The 20,362-nt window shown below is 40.4% G+C and overlaps 2 protein-coding genes across 2 annotated transcripts; both read right to left on the bottom strand.

Moving 5' to 3' along the window:
* Window positions 1-2,505: 2,505 nt before the first annotated feature.
* On the bottom strand, window positions 2,506-10,873 carry LOC308291486 (solute carrier family 26 member 9-like). Its single transcript, XM_080733506.1, has 20 exons — window positions 10,746-10,873; window positions 10,179-10,318; window positions 9,932-10,042; window positions 9,668-9,843; window positions 9,141-9,305; window positions 8,850-9,002; window positions 8,051-8,133; window positions 7,784-7,931; window positions 7,440-7,553; window positions 7,071-7,148; window positions 6,783-6,878; window positions 6,464-6,570; window positions 6,292-6,361; window positions 6,085-6,177; window positions 5,847-5,984; window positions 4,953-5,204; window positions 4,262-4,316; window positions 3,413-3,553; window positions 2,707-2,762; window positions 2,506-2,602 (listed from the first exon to the last, which is right to left on the bottom strand). The coding sequence occupies exons 1-20, from the start codon at window positions 10,868-10,870 to the stop codon at window positions 2,591-2,593; spliced, it is 2,313 nt and encodes a 770-aa protein (XP_080589632.1). The 5' UTR covers window positions 10,871-10,873; the 3' UTR covers window positions 2,506-2,590.
* A 2,024-nt stretch (window positions 10,874-12,897) lies between these two features.
* On the bottom strand, window positions 12,898-20,076 carry slc48a1a (solute carrier family 48 member 1a). The gene is made up of 4 exons (XM_080733571.1): window positions 19,672-20,076; window positions 18,330-18,376; window positions 17,904-18,024; window positions 12,898-14,632 (listed from the first exon to the last, which is right to left on the bottom strand). The coding sequence occupies exons 1-4, from the start codon at window positions 19,802-19,804 to the stop codon at window positions 14,496-14,498; spliced, it is 438 nt and encodes a 145-aa protein (XP_080589697.1). The 5' UTR covers window positions 19,805-20,076; the 3' UTR covers window positions 12,898-14,495.
* Between the last annotated feature and the right edge of the window lie 286 nt (window positions 20,077-20,362).

Here is a 20,362-nt window from a genome sequence, read left to right as displayed (position 1 = left end):
CTGTTCTGGTACCAAAAGCAACATCTTCTCATTTGCATTACATTTACATTTGATTTTCTTAACTTAATAAACATTGTCATAGTTAGGCCTACTTTATAGTTCCTGTCGCTAGTTTAAAGCCTTGTTTCAATCACCATGATATGCGTTTTGTGAAAATATGGTCCCCTAAAATGAACTCAGAATGTTTTAAAACCTACAAAACAACTCTAATATTAAGAAAATTGTACATGTTGTCCCATCAACAATTCACTGCTTGTTCCTGGATGACAAACAAACCCCTCTTTTCTCTTCTTCTTCTCCTCGACAATATTTGGACTCGTATCAGCACCCAGGAAGCTGTACAACCCAAGGTTCTACCAAAGTTCAACATCACTTTAAACCTCTCCCCGTCTGGCAATTCCACTTGGCAATTTCAAAAAGAAGAGGCTCTCTCCCAGAGCTCCAAATTAAATCTGATGCCCATGGAAGCCTTGTAATTACTTGTGGTGCCAATTTGGCTCCATGGAAGCGGGAGCGCAGAGGACCAGGTGTGCGCCAGTATATCTTAGGGATGATTTCTTAATAGCTTCATAAATCCATTCATGCATCATATGCATCCCAACGCCATCATCAGCCCGGTGCCAGGCGAGACACCACAGGCCTTTCTGAGCATCTGCTACGTGACTGCACGCTAGCCCATACATTTCTTTAGTTCATCCGCATTCCAGAATCAGTGGTGGTAAAATGTTTTACTTTAGTAAAAGTATCGATACTGCAATGTAGAAATGTAGGCTACTCTGTTACAAGTAAATGTCTGAAATTCAAAATGTAGGCCTACTTGAATAAAAGTACAAAGGTATTGGCATCAAAATGTACTATGCAGAATGTCCCATTTCACAAGTTTTCAAATGTACAAACGATGCGACGCATTGTGAGCTTTTAGATCTGCTATTATCAAATGGCCGAAATGTATATAGACCCTAGGGCTGAAGTGCATGTATGTTTTGTGATGATAATCAAAATCTACGAAGTAACTACAGTAGTAACTAATGTTTTCAAATAAATGTAGTGGAGTAAAAGTACAATATTTGGATCTGAGACGTAGTGGAGTAGAAATAAAAGTATTGGAAATACTCAGTAAACCTTGCCGAGCCATGAGGCCCTTAGGGCATGAGCCTATCTCCTGATTCTGTAGCGTGAGGCAGTTTGATGTACAAGTACACCCCCTGGACATGACGCTGGTATGTCACAGGGATTTACCCCCAATCCAACCCTTGATGCTGAGTGCCAAGCAGGGAGGCACTGGGTCCCATTTTTTAGAGCCTTTGGTATGACCCGACCGGGGTTCGAACCCCAGCCTGCCAGTCTCAGGGCGGACACTATAACCAACAAGGCCACTGGGCTGGTGCATGGAAAACTCAAGTAAAGTACAAATACCGGTACCTCAAAATTGTGCTCAAGTACAGAAATTAAGGAAACTAGCCTACAGCCCCCTGCGGGGGCCTGGCCCCTTTGTGTGTGTGCCTGTTAGTCCCCCTTGGTGTGAAGCAGACAGACTGTGATGTTGCTCTCTCTGGAGGTGCCCCCGGACTGGGAGTGTGCTGCTTGGTGACGCCCATTTGTGATGTAAATCGCATCACAGGACAGCCGCCTACAGGCCAAAATTTGGGAAAATATTTTAAACATTTGGGGATTATGAGAAGTAGAGACACATCTGAAGGTGATAAAGTTGATGTTGGGCAAGGTACATGCGTTATTGATTTTTGTATTATGTTTTTTAGACAATTGAACAACTGCTGAACGTGGAGTTACAGATGGACAAACGGACAAACATACACACTATTTTTTGGGGCGATTCTAATTAAGGTTGTGGGATGTAACTTTACACACACACACACACACACACACACACACACACACACACACACACACACACACACACACACACACACACACACACACACAGGTATGACTGGCTGCAATTAGAGGTGGGATTTTGTTGTTGCAACTGTATTCTGTATTCCGCTGGGGTGGGAGGATGGGGGGGGGGGGATGTCCTGTCTTCACAATGGGAGGAGATAATGGTGTTCTGTAAAATTGAAGTTGCAAGACAAACAAAACTGCTGATGCTATATGTTCCTCCCCTCTCTCTCCCCTGCCTGGCCTTTCCCTGAGTCTCGTCGTCTCTGCGGGGACCAGCCGGGCTGCTCAACCGGCTACACCTCACAGCTGTGGCCGTGCAAGCTCTCAGTTAATTACAGAACCGCTGTCTGCATGTCTGCACAGTCAGCAGGTTCACTCAACAGTTGTTGTGAGGAGTGGGCAAATTGTCTTTAGAGGTCCCCTCATTATCTGCTCATGCTTCTTTCACTTGTGTTACAAAAGGGCTCTTGTGCTGTAACACACTGCCCCCTGTCATCAGAGCCAAGCACTGATAACGCACCAGTTAGTGTATTATGTTTTATTAGGATCACTTATTGTACTTCAGCAGTAAAACGATACATGTTTATGTTCAGAAACCGTAATGAATTTATGTAAATTATGATGATGGTAAATTCTTCTTCTGTCTTCAACATCATGCTCCTGTTTATTTTCAAGACACTATAGGTGCTCAAAACATGTTCTGTGGAAGCAAAAGAAGTCTAATATAAAATTGATGCATTGATGATAAATAATAATCTAATCATCATTTCACATCACATTATACAGTGTGACCATAGACAATACCTGTTCCAGATCTTTGTCTTCTTCCATGTTAAAGGCTAGTTCTTGTTTCTCTCGCACTGCCTGTAACCAACACAGAGATTTATTTTCAGTACAATTATACAATAATTTAACTTTATTAGTTATCTGTAAATCTTTTATTTCACTTAAATTAACTGAAAATGACTGTGTGTATGTACAGTATGATGATTGTGTATAGGCTGCAAACTCAACAATATAACAATCTAAGAGTTCAAATTATGAAACACTGCAAAAAATGCCCTGATGTGGTGTGCTACAAAGTGCTACAATGACAAATATAAAACAAATAATTTAAAAACATTAAAACACATATTATATTTGTGTATGTTGGTGTCTGTGTTGTATTCACATATCAATGTCAATATTCCATTGCTCATTCCCACTGCTTTTGAGCGTACACAAGTAATGCGTCATCATCAGGCAGTTAGTTATACAGTAGGTGAAAAGAAACAACATTGAATGGTGTCAGTAAGGTGAAATTCAGAACTTTGATTGTTGTGTGATATTTTCTGTTGACCCACGTTGGCCTAGATAAGTTGACAAAAGGTTGAAAGGAAGAAGGAATTTACTACAGTCAGGGAAAGATATCAGTCTCTTGCATTTTTCTTAGTGCCTCCTTTTTCTTCCCAACCGTTTGACCACAGATAACTTGGCATGTGATTATTACGATAAGGAACTACAGAAAGACTTGCCTTTTGGGAGGCTGCTGTGCCTGCAGAGTTCTGCTGGGCAAAGAGCATGGCATCATGGACAGATAGGAAGAGGTGACTCTGTGCAATGCTGCCTTCGTTAAACACCCCTCCTGCCTCCAGGTCCTCATACACCTGGGCTGCAAGCAGCAGAGGAAGGTGATTTCCCCCAAAATAGCCGTTCTACAAGCTCACAAGGCTAGAGCTTGTAGATCTGCTATTTTCTGTGAGCACCACTGTCTTCAACGGAATAATAAATGAAGTACAGTAGGTGACAAATCATACAAGGCTCAACACTGAGTCTTACACTGGATTCATTGAGAAACATGAAAGCACAAGACTATTTACCAGAGGTTTTAAAAGAGAAAAAGAACGTGGATAAGAGGCAAAGCCATAAAACTCTAAAAGGAAACTACACCATGCTAAAACTCAAATAAATGGCCTCAACATTGTATTTAGCCTGATGTCCAGGGCCATTGAAATGTGTTACAAAGACAGCTAGGCAGGAACAGGTTGGTAATTCCTGATTACATATAGGCTACACCAATCTGGACTGGTCACATAATGAATCACTACTTTATCAGACTGGGTAATGAAGAAAAATAAATAAATAGATTACATATTTCCTGTTACACCATTTGGGTCTGTGGTGTTAACACTCTGGATTGTGTTGTGTGTGAGCATGTAGACTATGAATTTCTGTTTTTGAAGTGGGAACTGTAGTCTCTTCCATCCACAGATCCTGGTGGTATGGCATTGCATCTGCAACAGGGCTTAAGTCGCCATGATAATACTGTATCTATGCTAGAGCCAATTCATCTGCAAAACAATTGTGTCATCATATTTACCTTGAACATTAGCCAGGTAGAGTTGAATCCCCAGCATCTGATAGCTTGAGTTCATCTGTGTGGAAGCCAGAAGGCATATATTTCAGCTTGTTTTTTAATTTATTTTTTTATAAATGAATGCCCTACTTTGTCATTCAGGAGTTTTCCAATGTTAAAGTGAAAGTGGTTAAGTTTGTTGTTTTGAAAATATTTAACAAATGAACAAGAATTAACAAGAGCTTGTGACTAAGCAATAACTACACTGAATCCATTCTAACACAGGTTCTTCTTTTAATTTCCTGAAAAGTAACCGTTCTGCACATACAACGTATTGTGTTCCTGCCAGTGCCAGTAAAGTGACCCTGCAGTTAGTCTCGCGTAGCCAGACAACTATTCCACAATCTCCAAATGCTATATAGAGTCTGGAACTCCTGAACGGCGAGTAATGGAAACTGGCATTTCTGTTCATGAAAATATATTTTAAAATGTAATTTCTGCTAAGCTGCAAGCTAAATATGCTTAAATGATTTTTATTTATATTAAGATAAATGTGTATGATGTGAGACGGAAACAGAAGTGAGGAGGAGGCTTCACTTCTGCTTTAACCGGGTACTCATCATTCTTATTCCAGACTGTATGGCGGGAGCATTTGCAAATCGTGGAGTCAACAGTCTGGCCACGCGAGACTACACTGCACTGCACACAGGCTGACCTTGGTGAGCGTTTTGATGCCCATGAGGTCGATGAAGCACACGCCCGACAGGTCCAGGATCAGTGTGTGGAAGGGCATGGGCTGCGTTTCCGGTGTGACTGCAGAAGGACTGGGCAGCCCTTGGTCCGATGCCTTCTCACTTATCTCAATGTCACTACAGCTGAAGTTGACATAACTGGCAGGCGACTCTGGTTTGTTGGCACTACCGTCCTGCGAGTCAAAGTATTTCTGCAGCTCAAGCTGCGATGTGGTCTGGATTGTTTTTTTGGGGGGAGAGGGGACATGTCATACAGAAACATGAATATGTAGAAATGTTACATACTGTATAACAGGGTTCTTCAACGTTTTCAGGCCAAGGACCCCTTAGTTGAGAGATAGATGAAGTAGGGACCCCCACAACCCATAGATACCATATAGTTCCATCGTTTGATGGCACAATCATCAGTGTATTTTGGATTCATGTCAATTTGTGTTTTCAGATATTTAACCACTTGAACCGTCAACTTAATAAACTTGAACTTTCACTCTGCTCTGTTCTTTTTCTTCTCTACACCAAACCTCTTTGCCGAAAATAGCCAATCTACAAGCTCACAACGCCTCACAGCGCAAGGCATTGTGAGCTTGTAGATCTGTTATTTTTGGCTAAAGTTCTCAGAATATGGACATTATAGGGTTCAAGTGGTTAATATAAAAAAGGAGAAAAAGGTTTCTATCACACAAAGATTTGAAGGACCCCCTGTAGTAACTCTGAGGACCCCATAGGGGTCCTGGACCCCCTGTTGAAGACCCCTGCTGTATAAGAAACATTAACTTGAATGTCTGCCAGTTGCAGCGTATAAGTTAAGCCCTTTGTACAAGCCATTCAATTCAAAAAGGTTAATTTTGCCTCCCCACCTCCTGGGACTTCGCCAGAGAGCCGAGGGTCCTTCTTCTGACCGCCTTGTCCTTATTCTCCTCTTCCACTGTCTCCTGCTGTTGTTTCTTTAAGAACTTACGCCTGGCCAGGATCAGTTTGCCAGGGTCCAGTCCGGTCTAGACACAAACATGCGTAGGTAAACACTCACACACACACATTCATTCAAACATAGCTGACCTTGAGCGGGGAGCCGAGGAGGTCATTAACCCTTCGTACCTTTTCAATGACCTTCCGTCGGAATATCTCAGCATTGGCAAAATAGAGGGGGGAACAGTAGTTGACTATTCTCACGCCCTTGACAGGTGTTACCTATAGAGGTAGAATAACAGGATGAGGAATAGTTTGTTACATTTTCATCAAACATTTTACACCCAAATCAACACATACAAGAACACACATACTGTAAGTGTGAAGTTGTAATACCTTACTGTAAACCTTGGGGTTTTTGTAGATATCTGTATCAATGACTTGCACAACTTCTGAACCATTGCGACTAAAGGGAACACAATATTATTCTAATGAGTCAGATCTCGTTGGACATTTTCAGGACTTTGATTTATTAGCCCCCAATGAAAGTTGCATACATTTCACTTACAATTGTGTTTTGAATATGACCACCAGGATAGAGAATCCCACTCCAATGGCAACCCCAAAAGGCAAACTGAGGAAGAACGTGGCCAGAAACGACACTACCCACACACACTGTATGAGAAAGAAAGAATTATGTAATGAGAAGAAATAAGATATACGACAATGTCACTTGTCAAAAATAGCAGGTCTACAAGCTCACAACGCATTGCGACACATTGTGATCTTGTAGAACAGCTATTTACGGCAAACAACACCATGCAATAGCACAGTGAAATCCATTACGATGGATTTCACTGTACTATTGCATTCCAGGGTTAACTCACACAGTCCAGTTTGCTTTTCTTCCACAGATAATATGGGTCAGAGAGCTGCAGGAGGGTGTTCTTCAGGTTGACTGCAATCAGGGCTCCAAGCACTGACTAAAAAGAGAAGAAAGAAATAGTATCATAATTCATAATTACTGCACTGGTTGATATAACCATTTCTTCATCATGCATGATTTTTTTTCTTTTCCTCTTCGTCTGCACTGTGCCAAACTTGTTTTACATTTTTATGTGCATACTATGGTTTTGTAATGAAGATGTACTTTCTTCACATAACTTTCTACATACCTTTGGCAGTGGTTTGAGGAAGGCTCCTAAGGCTAGCATGGTGACCATTACCACCAGCATCACACATAGACTGGCAAACTAGACAAGAGGGTAGAGCAGAAGAAGAGCACTAGTTAGCGTACAGTAAACCAAGTGTAGTGATCTATTTTAAAGGAGCATGCCAGGATCTTTTGACATGTGGGCCCTTGTTCACTCTGATGCTACATTCACAGTGCTACAAAACAACCAAGTGTGGCCAACTGGCCAGTTACATTTCTGGTGAGTTGCCATTGCCATCAATGAAAAATGACAAAGGACCTCAATGTCAAAAGGGCTGGTACAGTATGCTCACTTTAAATGATACTTCCAGAATGGCAGAACAGCACCCACCTGTGACTGTCCCCCAGCACTGTCCACAGCCAGGGTCACTGACAGGGCACAACAAATGACATGGATCTTAAAGAAGGACCCAAGAAAGTTGCTGCAGCCAAGAGCTAACATCTCCTGTTATGGGAAAGTGCAGAATAGAGTGTTAAATGTAAGGACCACACCAACAAAAAAAGAAAAAAGAATCCAAGAACTGGGATGCATTGTACACAGCAAAATCTGTGTTATTTATCCATGTGTAACTCTGAAAGCGAGTACAAATGGAACCATATCCATTTGGTTGCATTTGTAAACTATCAGAGTTAAATTAACAGCAGTTAACCGCTACATACTGTATGTATTTCTACCTGGTTGGGATCCACATCATATCCATGCTTTGCTGCCAGTGTCCTGCCCATAGCCAGGTTAATAACATACCCGACTATAGCCAGGGAGAAGGCTGTGCTCAACATGTCCTCCCACTGACTCACTGTTGGAAGCATCGGTGCTGGGAATCTATAGGATGAAGACAGGGAAACAGAAGCCACAAAAAGGGACAGTGAAAATGGGTTGCGTGATCAATCATCTAACCGTTGAAACAGTCACTGACTCTGAGATTGTTGAGTGAGCTTTACCCCAATGGAATTTCTCCCACTATGTCCATGTGATAAATCTCTGGTAGGTCCAGGGGTCCTGAGAGTGCTGTAGCCACCACCACCTGTGCCAGAAGGGAGCAAAAGATGTTATTTATTTATTTTACTTTATTTTTTTAAGGTGTATAGTTCAGAAAGCGTTCAGGGTATTGTAAGAAAATAGACCCAGCTGGATACTGGAGCATAAATAGCATGTATTATGTACATTTTGACTGCACATGGCAAGACCAGTCTACAACAATGGTTGCACAAAAGTTACATCATATGAGACTAACATAAATCCCACTGTAGAATCCTGAGTATTAATTTAACTCTAGGTCCACATGGTTTCATTTGTAGCCTACTCTCTCAGTGGTAAAGCTGCAATTTGGAATGTATTTTAATTAATTAAACTAGAGCGCTGGGCTGCTGGCTTACTCTGGCTAGTTGTGGTTTTTCGGTTATCAGACACTGTTGGTGCAGTGCCACTCCAGGTCACCTGGGACACACCAAGTTTAAAGTCAATCGGTCATACAGTGCGTGTGTAATGCTCAGGATAGGGCGCGTTAATACAAAATAACCAGCACATCTGCAGGGGTTGGTGTCCGGTAATAAGACCTATTGGTTGACAAGTAGTACTGCCTGCAACATCTCCCCTGGTAAAGCAGATGTTCCGTCTTGATTGAGTGGTATAAGTTTGAGTGGTATAAGTTAAAATAACACAGGATTTTACTGTGCATATATATATACAGTATACAGTACCTTTGCTTTCAAAATGGAAAATAGCTGTAAGGCTACTTACAATGACGATCTCCATCGGGATTGGGAACGGAAGTTTGTGGCGGAAGCGTGCGCTCAGTTCCTTCACTATGATGAGAACAACACTGCTCACCAGAGCAAACACTAAAGAGGCTATGTTGGTATTTGGCAGGCCAGAGCAGATATCTACGAGAGTCTAGGAGAGAAACAGATGATCTTAACAGCTAAAAGGGTGTTTTTATAACAAGGGATAATGGTGGTCTTAGATCTATGCTACTGTTGCCATGCTCTGCAATCCTTACATATATTTTTCTTTACCAGAGATGTTACTTACATATATAACGGCCAGGGGCCCACTGTAGGGTGGCACCTTAATACCAAAGATATACTTCAGCACCGAGATGAGGATCTGTAGTCCAGCAGCTGTCATGAAGCCTCGTATAAAGGATTCTGATAGATAGATGGCCACAAAGCCAAACTGCAACATACCCAGCCCCATCTGTGAACATATCATGTCAGTGACTTCAAGAGACAATTGCAATGTCAAAATCATCCCCATTATGTTTGTTATTAGTTCTTAATTTACCAAATTCACCCCCCAACAGGATGGCGTTTCCCACTTCCTGAGTGTGATGTACAGTAAGAGCAAAATGGCCACACTAATATGGTGAAAACCATAGTTGACTTGGTTCCCCCAGATCTCTATACTATGTCCACTAGTATTTCCCTCCACATCAAACTTCTGCCGAAAATAGCCTGCCTACAAGTGTGAGCTTGTAGCTCTGGAAATGTTGGCCTAGGTTCACCCCTGGAATAGGAATGCAAAAGTTTAAGTCCTTAAATTGAACAAATCTCCAGTACCTGTATGATTGCAGTGAGGCAGGCCAAGGTTCCTGATACACGTAGCCGAGCCTCATTCATCCCGTCTGTGTCAACTACTGTAGCGTTGAGAGTGGTGTTGAAGTGTTGGAATTTAGACTCGGGTTCCAGCCTAAGACACACTATACCCACCATGATGCTGAGAACAGCAAAGGTACCTGGACACAGAAAGGTTAACAAGGGTGTATGTCTGGGTAACATTGTCATCATATGAAATGAGAGGGTTGATCAATCTTCTTTCTTTACCTGGGACCATCTGGTGAGCAGTGCCCATGAAGAAATAAGGGATGAGGGGGAAGAATGAGGAGTAAAGCCCATTGACAGGAGGCAGGTTTGCCAGCAGGGCAAATGCCATACCTGGGAAGATTCCATAAACGGAAAAAAAAGAATTAAAGGTCAAGCTAAGCTACATCAGCAGTGGGTATGCTGTAGGAAGAGTTGTATTACATGGAACCATCAGAGATTAAAAAAAAAAAAAAACTGATCGACAGACCTTGGGGCACCTGAATGGTGCCTGCGCTGACCCCACTGATGGTATCACACAACAGGTTTTCCTTCACTTTGTACTTGGGCAGCCAGCTCAACACAGGCAGGTGCCTGGTTAACAAGCCCTTAAGTCTAGGCCCAGAGCATCTGACAGACAGAAACAGCCAGAACTTTAGTTGGAGTTGGATCAGTCATTGGAGCCTTCACAGTTGGTGAATACAATGAAGAAATAGATAACACTGAAATAATATAACAAGCTTTTTACATTGACACCTCGGATAGAACCAGTGGTTCCCGATCCATCTCCTGTTTCCGTAGCGTGAGGCAACTTGATGTACATGTACACCCCCTGGACATGACGCTACATGTACTGTATATGTCACAGGGACTTACCCCCAATCCAACCCTTGATGCTGAGTGCCAAGCAGGGAGGCATTGGGTACCATGTTTTGTCTTTGGTATGATTAAAAAAAGAACAAACCCAGACCTCCTAGTCTCAGGGTAAATACTCTAACCACAAGGCCACAGAGTTGACAATAGAACAGATAAAAGAGAATAGATTGTAATTATATACCTGAAGAGCTTCTTCACTTTCTCACCAATAGGAAACTGTCGGTTCTTCTTTTCAAAGTCTTTATCAAAATCGTGGACATTATAGGCGGGTCTATCAATTACATAGCGTGGGCAGTCCTGGTTCATGGTTGCGCCTTTCCTGGAAACATTCAGCCAACTGAAATGATGAATGCTCGATGAAGGTTAACACAGTTACTATTAATACTGTATATATAGCCCACAAATTATAGTATGGGCTAAAATAAAGAATGGCATATTAAGAAAAGTCAGGTTCTCATGGGTAAGGCTAATTCAATATACAAAACCTCTGTTTAGACAAACCTCTTACAATTAACATTGTGTTGAACGCGTTGTTACATTGCAAGATACATAAGGTATAAGGTAAGGTCATAGCTCTGGTATAATGCCTCTGAGTTCCTAATCTAACCTTGAAAGTGTTGGCAACAGGTCAGTGGAGTAGGCTACCTGTATTTGACAAGTACCAGGCATGGACTATTGTTTACATGCTGAAGTCACCAAAACCCTTAAAATGCCATTTACATAATTTAAATCAATCTAATAGCATTACTGGTGTACTCCACTGCCATAAGACAATGAATGGTATTGTGACTGTTGGAAGAGTCTATGCAAGGTTCAAGTGCTTCTATGCAGTCTAAGCTAACAAGATAATGAAAAGCTGCATGCTCCTAAACTGTGCTATAGTTTAAACAAAATACATACATTGCTCTTTGTAATAAATTATCAGCTTAATAATTTACAATAAACAATTTCTATCACAAATATTGATTTTGAAATTTCAGCTGATCGGGGATATACAAACTATGTAATAACTAAGCTCAGTAATGTCATAAATATGTCAAATATGTTGTTGTTTCCTGTATTAAATAGTGATTATAATTGTTGTTCCATTAATGACAGTAGGAAAGTGTGGGAAAAGAATTGTACAGTACCTTACAATTGGAGCAAAGATTTGGTTTCAGTTATTTTTACTGGCACTGTCCACTTCTTAAAATGAAGTTATTACCTTGCACACCTCTGGGTGGAGCTTAAGATAAACTTGTTCACAACTAGCCAGTAAATTCCAGTGTTAATCTGCCTCTGAGTGTAAAAGGACCTGTAAGGAGCCATTAGGTTGATTTGTACAGTCTGAGGAGGGGCGTCACAAGGGGGAGGAAAGTGGGACTTACTAGGGCCCAAGGTGGTGGAGGGGCCTTAATTATTTTATACTTTAGCTATTGAAAAATAGCAGATATACAAGCTCACAGCGCGGCACCGAGTGCCGCGCTGCGAGCTTGTAGATCTGCTATTTTTGAAAAGTCGTGAAAATGTGTGCAAATCTTTGAATATATGTATTTTTTAAGCGAACATTTGTAACTCAAATTTTGCTTCTGGGGGGTCCCTGGAACTAAATATTTTGAGATGGGGGTCCGTGGCCAAATACATATCATCTTGGGCGTCCTTGACATGATAAGGTTTGAGCACCATGTAGAAACATAGGTTTCTTGCACACATTTTCACACTCTTTTAAAACAATAGCAGATCTACAAGCTCGCAGCGCGGCACTCGGTGCCGTGCTGTGAGCTTGTATATCTGCTATTTTTCAATGGTTAACATTCATGGGGGGCCCACAGTGAATCCTTGTACCCAGGGCCCAGAATTTGGTGTGACGCCCCTGTTTGTACATTCTGAGTGACCAATGGATAAATGAACACTGAGGTTTTTACTGCGAAGGCCTAACCTTGGTTGTAAATTAAGAAGCACCGTGCAGCAGATTGGTGGTCCCCAAACCTTTTCCTCTGAGACCCAAAAGATTATTTTGTTGCAAAACCGGGACCCAAAAATACATTGTTTTATTTTTGTTTTTATTAATGAAAAGGGGGGATTATTTTTATTAGTGAAAAGGGTTTTGAAATATTATTTTTGAAATATAGGAAGCATAAAACATACTCACAACCCATAAGTCTGTGACCCAAGAATGGGTTGTTTGGGAAACACTGCTCTATCGGATGCAGCTGAGATTGGTGAGGGTGCTACTTTAGTTGTACAAACAAAACAGCCATGATAATTTTATTTAATCTCTTTTAATGTTTTTCAATCACTTTACAGCCTTCTTTCTTTTATTAGGTTATTGAAACAAAAACACATCTTTATGCAATATTTCATGGTAAAAGGTAGGTAGACATTAAGATCGGAACTAAACAATGACTTACAAAAGGTTAATCCTTAAACAGACACAAAACCCTATCAGATTTGTAAACGAAACAAAAATGGCAAACTATAGTGCCTATATCAATGTTCATTCATGTGATATAGAGATGATGACAATATGGAGAACATTAAATATTTTTCAGGACTTCATATTTGTTTGTGGAAAAAATGGCAGCAATGTGTGTGCAAAACAATGGCAGCAATATCAAAATCTAAAGTGCAATCATTTTTATTTATCAAATCCATCCTTTTCTCTGGGAGGAATGTCACATTTGCAAAGATACCATAATGGCGCAAGTATCCCTCTAGTGGAACAAAAGATGAATAGCATAACATTTACATAATATTCATTCTTTCAGATCATCATGTTTGACATAAACAGGTCTGTCCGATATGATGACCCTGCATTTCGGGTGGGGGGGGGGGGGGGGGGGGAGCATGTTACGGTATGAATCACAACTATTGTCTTAGGTAAGTGAAAATTCCTTTAAATGAGCAAAGACCATGTCGATCATGAATGGCATCAAGAGACGCTTCCAAGTGTCTTTGTTGGCAATGAATTGACTGACTATATGGACACTGGAAACTGATCCAGGATGACTTTCTATAGCCTAATGTATATTTAGTCATACAAACATGTCACTCCACGAACATGCCTGACATTCAACAGAAAAACGTGACGTGAGAGGAACAATAAAGTTATTGATAGGTTGTCAGTTTTGCTTTTATAAATGCAAGCTTTGAGAACGTTCTTTATGATAACATTCATACCATGAGTTCATAGGAATAACTTTCTTTTTTATGGCGTAGGACTGAGAGGGCCAAGCCACCCAGAAGAGGATCTATCTGTTTGTCTGTGGCGAAACTCACACAAAATGTATTGTGCATGCTGCCAGTTGGCCAAGGAAGTAAATCCATGATATTATTCATGTTTTATAAGTTTTGAAATATTTAAAACTTTTCATGTAATACTGGAAATCAGCGTAGAGGCAAATAAAAAACAATATAAGGTAACAGCAATATGATGCCACAGTGTCAGTGTGTCATCAACATCAGAGCGTCAGAGTTCCACAGGGAAGTCAAGCAGTTATTAAAACCCATCTTGTTTAGGTGGAATTTCCCTTTCGTTTAAGTAGTATGACAATGAGATTATGGAGAGCATTGAAAAAAGTATAAATCATATGTAGCTCAGATTTGAACCACATCTTGCATGTGAGTTCTCAAATAAGCTTGACAAGATATTGCTATTATAGCACAACCTATAGAGGTCAATCCTAATCTAAGCAGTTTCCGATCAGCGCTTTAAAAAGTTGAATAAGACTTGTGACATGTACTGTATAAAGATGGGTGATTAGAACAGGTTACAAGACAAACACAGGGCTTGTTCTACAAGTCCAACAAGTGCAGCTGCACGAAAGTCATATGACATTTTATCCAGCAATATCCTCTTCTCCTCCACTTTCTTTAAAAAAAAGCTCTTTGACCAGCTCCTGCTGGCCATCCAAAAACGTTAGTATAACCCTGTGTAGAAAACCAGTGGCGTTTAGAAATCACTCAGGATGCTGATGTCTGCAAACTCCTGGCGGTATCTGTATGAGTACAAGGCCAGGAGAAAGGCCCATTTGAGGGTTAGAAAGCTCCACACAGCAGACAGGTAGAGGCTTCTTGGGTCGGTCGGAGCTGTGGGACAGAAAGGCTGTTTAGTGAAATATTTATGTGAATCAAATATCTTTCCTCATCAGTGAAAGAATGATCTTTGGCTCACACATCATATACTGTAGTATGGGCTCTTGTAATGAAATCCCTGTCGTTATAAGGCTGTAACAATACAACTGATACAATTCAAATATAGGGATGGGACTCCATCATGGGAGGACACAATTCTTTTTTAATCTGTTTTCGAGGCTGATTTACACAATTTGGGCCTATTGACAGACCGACAGACACTCATAGACAAGAGCGAAATTGTCTCTGGACTTTGGCTGTCCTGCCTGGCAGAGAGTAGACAACAAAATCGTTGGTAACCGGAATGTTTAAGACAATTATACCAAAGTATTTATGTTGTAGTTGCGTGCTTTGCCACTAACAGTGTTGTCCACTTGACAGCAGGATATCCGGTCACTGATCATGCTCATGCTCATGTTAATAGCTTCTGCACACCGTCATCACCACGTGGTACCAGTACCTCTCCCTCTCCCTCAAATCGTAATAATTGCAATTCGGGACATCACTCTGTTCATGAAGGAAGTGGTACAAACGTTGCATTTTTGGGACTGCACGTAAAATGCACGATGGGTGGTTGGGTGACTGAAATTGAGATAAAAAGGCATGAAAGTTGTAGTATTATTACATACAGTAAGTTACGTAAGCCCTTGCACATTAATGGCATTAAGCACCTGGTTGATGCAATAAACATATTTGTTTATTACAAAATATTAGGTAAAGTCATTCCAGTACGTTTCTGTGCCATTTTGTGCATTACCGCCACCTACTTGACTTTTACTATAACATTAATAACTATTTACATTAAAACATCCAAAGTGATCCCCTTCTTATGATAACTACCAGTCTACCCAGACCCATTGGACTGGGCTGTCGCGAACCCTTCCCTCAGGGCAGTGTTGTACCCGAACGCGTTCAAAGAACGATCGTTCATGAACACGTTCATATTTTGGGCGAACGTGAACTGAACGTAATTGTTTTCGCTTGATGAACGATATTGTCGAACGCGGTCATTCTGACGCCCGTGAACGGAGTTCGTCGGCGTTCGTCGGCCGTTCATGCGGCGGTCCGCGCCTCCGCGGTCGTCTGTCCTCTCCTCTCTCTTTTCATTCACATGCTCCAATAGCACACACTGCACGCAGCGTCGCAGCCCCTCGTGAACGTTGATATAAGGTGCTGTCTGCACTCTGCTGCTGCACTGTGAATCTCCTCTTTCGTTACGTGTCTCGCAAGCCTGACTACTTTGTCCTATGTGTGTTGCACGGCGAAAATAGCTGATCTGCAAGCTCACAATGCGTCGCATCCACGAGACAACGTGAGCTTGTAGATCAGCTATTTTAACCAACGCGGAAACATGCTGTGCGCGAGGTTTAGAAACGTATGCCTTCTAGTGGGGTTCCTTGTACATGTAATTTTTTGGAGCTGTGTGGAACACAAGCTCCCTATACGTGGCCGTGTGTGTAGGTATGTGGGTGGGTATGTGGGTATGTGGGTGGGTGGGTCTGTGGGTCTGTATGTAGCCTGTATGTAGTAACCCTGGGTGACCAGAGAGGTGCTGTTGAGTCTAGCCTGCCCTGAGCATCAACTGCAATACACACACACACACACACACACACACACACACACACACACACACACACACACACACACACACACACACACACACACACACACACACACACACACACACACACACACACACACACACACACACACACACAGCTCCACTTCGAACAGAGGTTCGATTTTTGTTTTTATTTCAAATGTGTGTTAAAGTTTATTTTTCACTTCCAATTTGTAGATTATGGTCTATAGAACAATTTTGGTTCGAGTGTCAAGACAGTGGATTGAAGAAAAATATATTTTTTGCCCTATTTCCAAAATGACCAAAATTGGAATTGTGTTTTTTGAACAATGTCTTAGTTTTCCCACAACTGCTGTGTAATATATATTTTTTTATTGCTATATCAAGTCAATACTGTGTGGGGAATCAATTGGAGTCAAATATTTGTTTTGAATATTATGATATTTCACACAATGAGACAATAACATGGTTATTACATTCAGCCCTTCACAATAAGGGTGCAGGAAGACTGGGAACTAGGCAGTGGGCACATAACTATTGTGGGCACCTCAATGTTAAGTTGGATGAAATTATTGCTGTGTGTGGTTCTATATGGGCTGTGTCAATAGTTTTGACAAATAATAGCATGCAGCAACGTCTAAACATTTATATAATATATATATATAGACCTAGGCTATATATTTTTTTTCTTTTTTTTTTTTTGAATAGCCAAAGTATAAAAAGAAATATGGTTAAAAAAGAACGAAAAAGAACTAAGTTAGTTCATTTTGGGGAACCATGAACTTAGTTCAAAATATCGAATTATGAACTATGAAATGAACTAGTTCATTTTAGAAGTTCTGAACTTGAACTTGAACTAGTTCGTTTTTAAAGTGAACTTTCCCAACACTGCCTCAGGGTATAATCAATGTCCTCTCACTTATATCCCCTATGTCCAAAAGTCTTCTGGCCGCGTCCAATATCATCTTTATCCTTTCAGATTTTCCCTGCATCTCCACTGCACAGTTAATTACCATGGCGATGAACGCCAGGAACTTTCTTTTGTCCATACTGATGGTTGATTTTCATAATTATCGGGATAACACAAATCATATTTTTTATTTATTTTTTGCTCATGTATAATCATGACATTAGTATTTTCATATCGTCCCATGCCTGTGTGACTAGGGATGGGACGATACGTGATATTATCGTTTATCGTGATAAAAAACACTCCCGATAATCGTATCGTGGAGATTTAATTTATCGTGGTATCATCCTCCGTCACGCACTGGGATCAATTCACCTTTTATTTGCCGAGCTGCATATCCGGTACCACTTAAACCCTCTATAATTGGTAAAAGGTACTTATAATATACGTACTTGATATAGTATTTTTTTTCCCCACTCTCTACCAAACGGCTTTGCCAAAAAAATACAAGGTCACAACAGGTCGCAACGCGTTGTGAGCTTGTAGATCTGCTATTTTTTGGCAGATGTTCCGCCCGAGGGTAATGGATTTTGATTATCATGATAATATCGTAAATCGTGATTTCTTTTGTTACAATAATCATGATATGACATTTTCATATCGTCCCATCCCTATGTGTGACTACAACACATTACATGTTAGAGACTACTGTATGAGCAGGTGAGGAAGATTACATTGCTTCTCTGTGATGGCAAGAGTGAGGAAGGTGATGAGCGCGGCCACAGCCAACGCAGAGAAGAGCGCTCCGACACCGATGAAGAACTTGAGGCCCTTCAGCCAGGTGCGCCAGTAGTCCTGTAAGGTAGAGGTTCAACAGTTAATTGAACTAATCGATTTAATTGTTTGTTTTAAAAAAAATTGATAATGTAATATGCTCAAACATTGTGAAAATTGCAGATGTACAAGCTCACAGCTCATCGCAGTGCAATGTGTTGTGAACTTATCATGCGACACTGTTGTACAACAAGCCATGGTATCAAATAAAATAAGATATATAATCAATTTAGTCAACTCAAAAATTTAAATAAATCAATTTGATCGTTTTTCATGGTGATTAATTTATAAAAGAAATCTAAAGAAACATTTTTTTGCAGGCCTACCTGTATATACATGATGTGTGTGACGAGAGCCCAGAGCGCCAGCACTCCTGTCAGGGGACACAAACAGTTTAAAGACAATTTTAGTTTAAAGATGCAATTGCGAGATTTATTTACTAGCTCATCATGTCTATCTGTAGTTCAATCCTTATCCTCTTGAACCCCATTGCCCCCACTGGTGGGGGCAAAAGGTGTTGACCTCTGAACAGCTGTCAATAAATGTCAATAAATCAATAGAGACCAAATCAAGATTATTGTTACAGTGGTCCTGCAGCATAGTAATCAGCTGCCATTGTACTTTTCATCCATACATTACTCATATTACAGTATTATTACTACTTATTGTTACTTGTTTTTATCATTTTTCACCCAATATTTAACATTACTAATATTACAGCACTACTCACTAAAACATCTGTAGAGTTTACATAGTTTGGAATATATTCATACAATTTTGCCTATCAATTGATGACACCTTGGTGAACAATTTCTCTATTCACTATATATGTTTTCAATGAGGTCTTGAGGCTCATTCACTATTCAGAAGACAAAATTTCAATAGGCAGAGGTCTTTTTCAATCATCTTTTCCTTGGTAAATGATCACAGCAGTTCAATTTGGTAAGAGAAGTGTTATGTTTTACACTGCATTTGTGAATTTTCAGGGGTTAGCTGACATTTGGTGAGTCAAGAGTAGCCACAATCATGTAGTTTTGTGTCCACAACTGTTCCAATTTGGGCATACATTTTAGGCGGATTTTTCCCCTGGACCCCCCTGGGGCTTAACAGGTTAAGTTATCTTGATTACTGTAACACTACCATTGTGAGACAGTCTGTCTAAATAAACAGAAATCATATATATTTTGTGTCTGACCTATTCGAGTAGTTATTAGTTGGCCATAAACTGTAACACTACTTTTCTGTGTACACAGTAAAATCCTCAGTGTTAATTCAAATCACTGTACAAATTAAACCAAATGGACCTGCAAGGGAACAAATGGAGCCAAATGGACCCTGGGGATTTCACTGTGTATGGTTTAAAAGCCTCTAAATTGGGCGTTGGTATTTGTACTGTATAAAATAAATGTGATCACATGATGCAGAAGTGTGACTCCCTAAAGAGCTAAAACCTAAAATGTCAAAATGATGCATTATTATTGTTGTTGTTAGTTATAATAATTATAATAATCCATAAGCTGTGGTGTAATGAATATTATTTTACAAATAACTTTATTTTAATGTGGCCTATGTGCTAATGCTAATGTTAACTCAATAGTCAATTTAAACATTTCTAGACTCGCACATCATTTTTAATAACATAATATTTACAAATATGTCTTTTTATACCTGATAAACCTCCCATGGCCGCCGTCCATGGCTGTTTATATACAATATTCCAGACCAAAAATGCCGAAAATCCAACCAGCGCGCCAAAGGTAGCATATGCAATGCTGATGTATGTTCTGTTGTTGTTCCCCATTCCAAAATGCTACAATAGCCTCGTGTTTGCAGATCAACGTTTTATAGAAGTATGTTGTGGAAGTTGGATGGTATTATCAGTATCAGCGGCTTAACACATTATGTAAGAATATTCCAAATGATCCCTAGACCGAGGTGATGGGGAAATACCAGCATCAAAAATCCCCTCGTCTGAACCGGTCTGACAGCTCTTAACAAGTATTTTTATGAAAGATACAAACGAATTGCTAATAGGCCCACGAAAAATGAAAACGAAACAGCGATGACGTTATTTCGATCGCTTAAAAACAGCAGTAAAATTAAAGTGTTTATCAGAGTCTAGTCGTCGGGGGAATTAGCAAGAGTTTGTGTTGCTGTGCGGATAGCTCTCTTGTTCAACATTTACGTATTCAGCGTATTCAGTGGTGCCAATTCTGCCAAACATATCCTCAATGGCTTTTTCTTAGTTCTTACAAGCCTATAATGTTGCAGTTGTGTAAACACGTTGATATTGTTGACACAAACACTTGGGCTCAATAATACAGAGGAATTATTAGCAATTTTACACATGGAGTTGACT

The sequence above is a fragment of the Nannobrachium achirus genome (genome assembly GCF_963921795.1).
Source record: "Nannobrachium achirus genome assembly, chromosome: 9".
NCBI lineage: Eukaryota > Metazoa > Chordata > Actinopteri > Myctophiformes > Myctophidae > Nannobrachium > Nannobrachium achirus.
The sequence above is the reverse complement of the archived record's forward strand: the minus strand, read 5'-3'. Positions and strand labels throughout refer to the sequence as shown.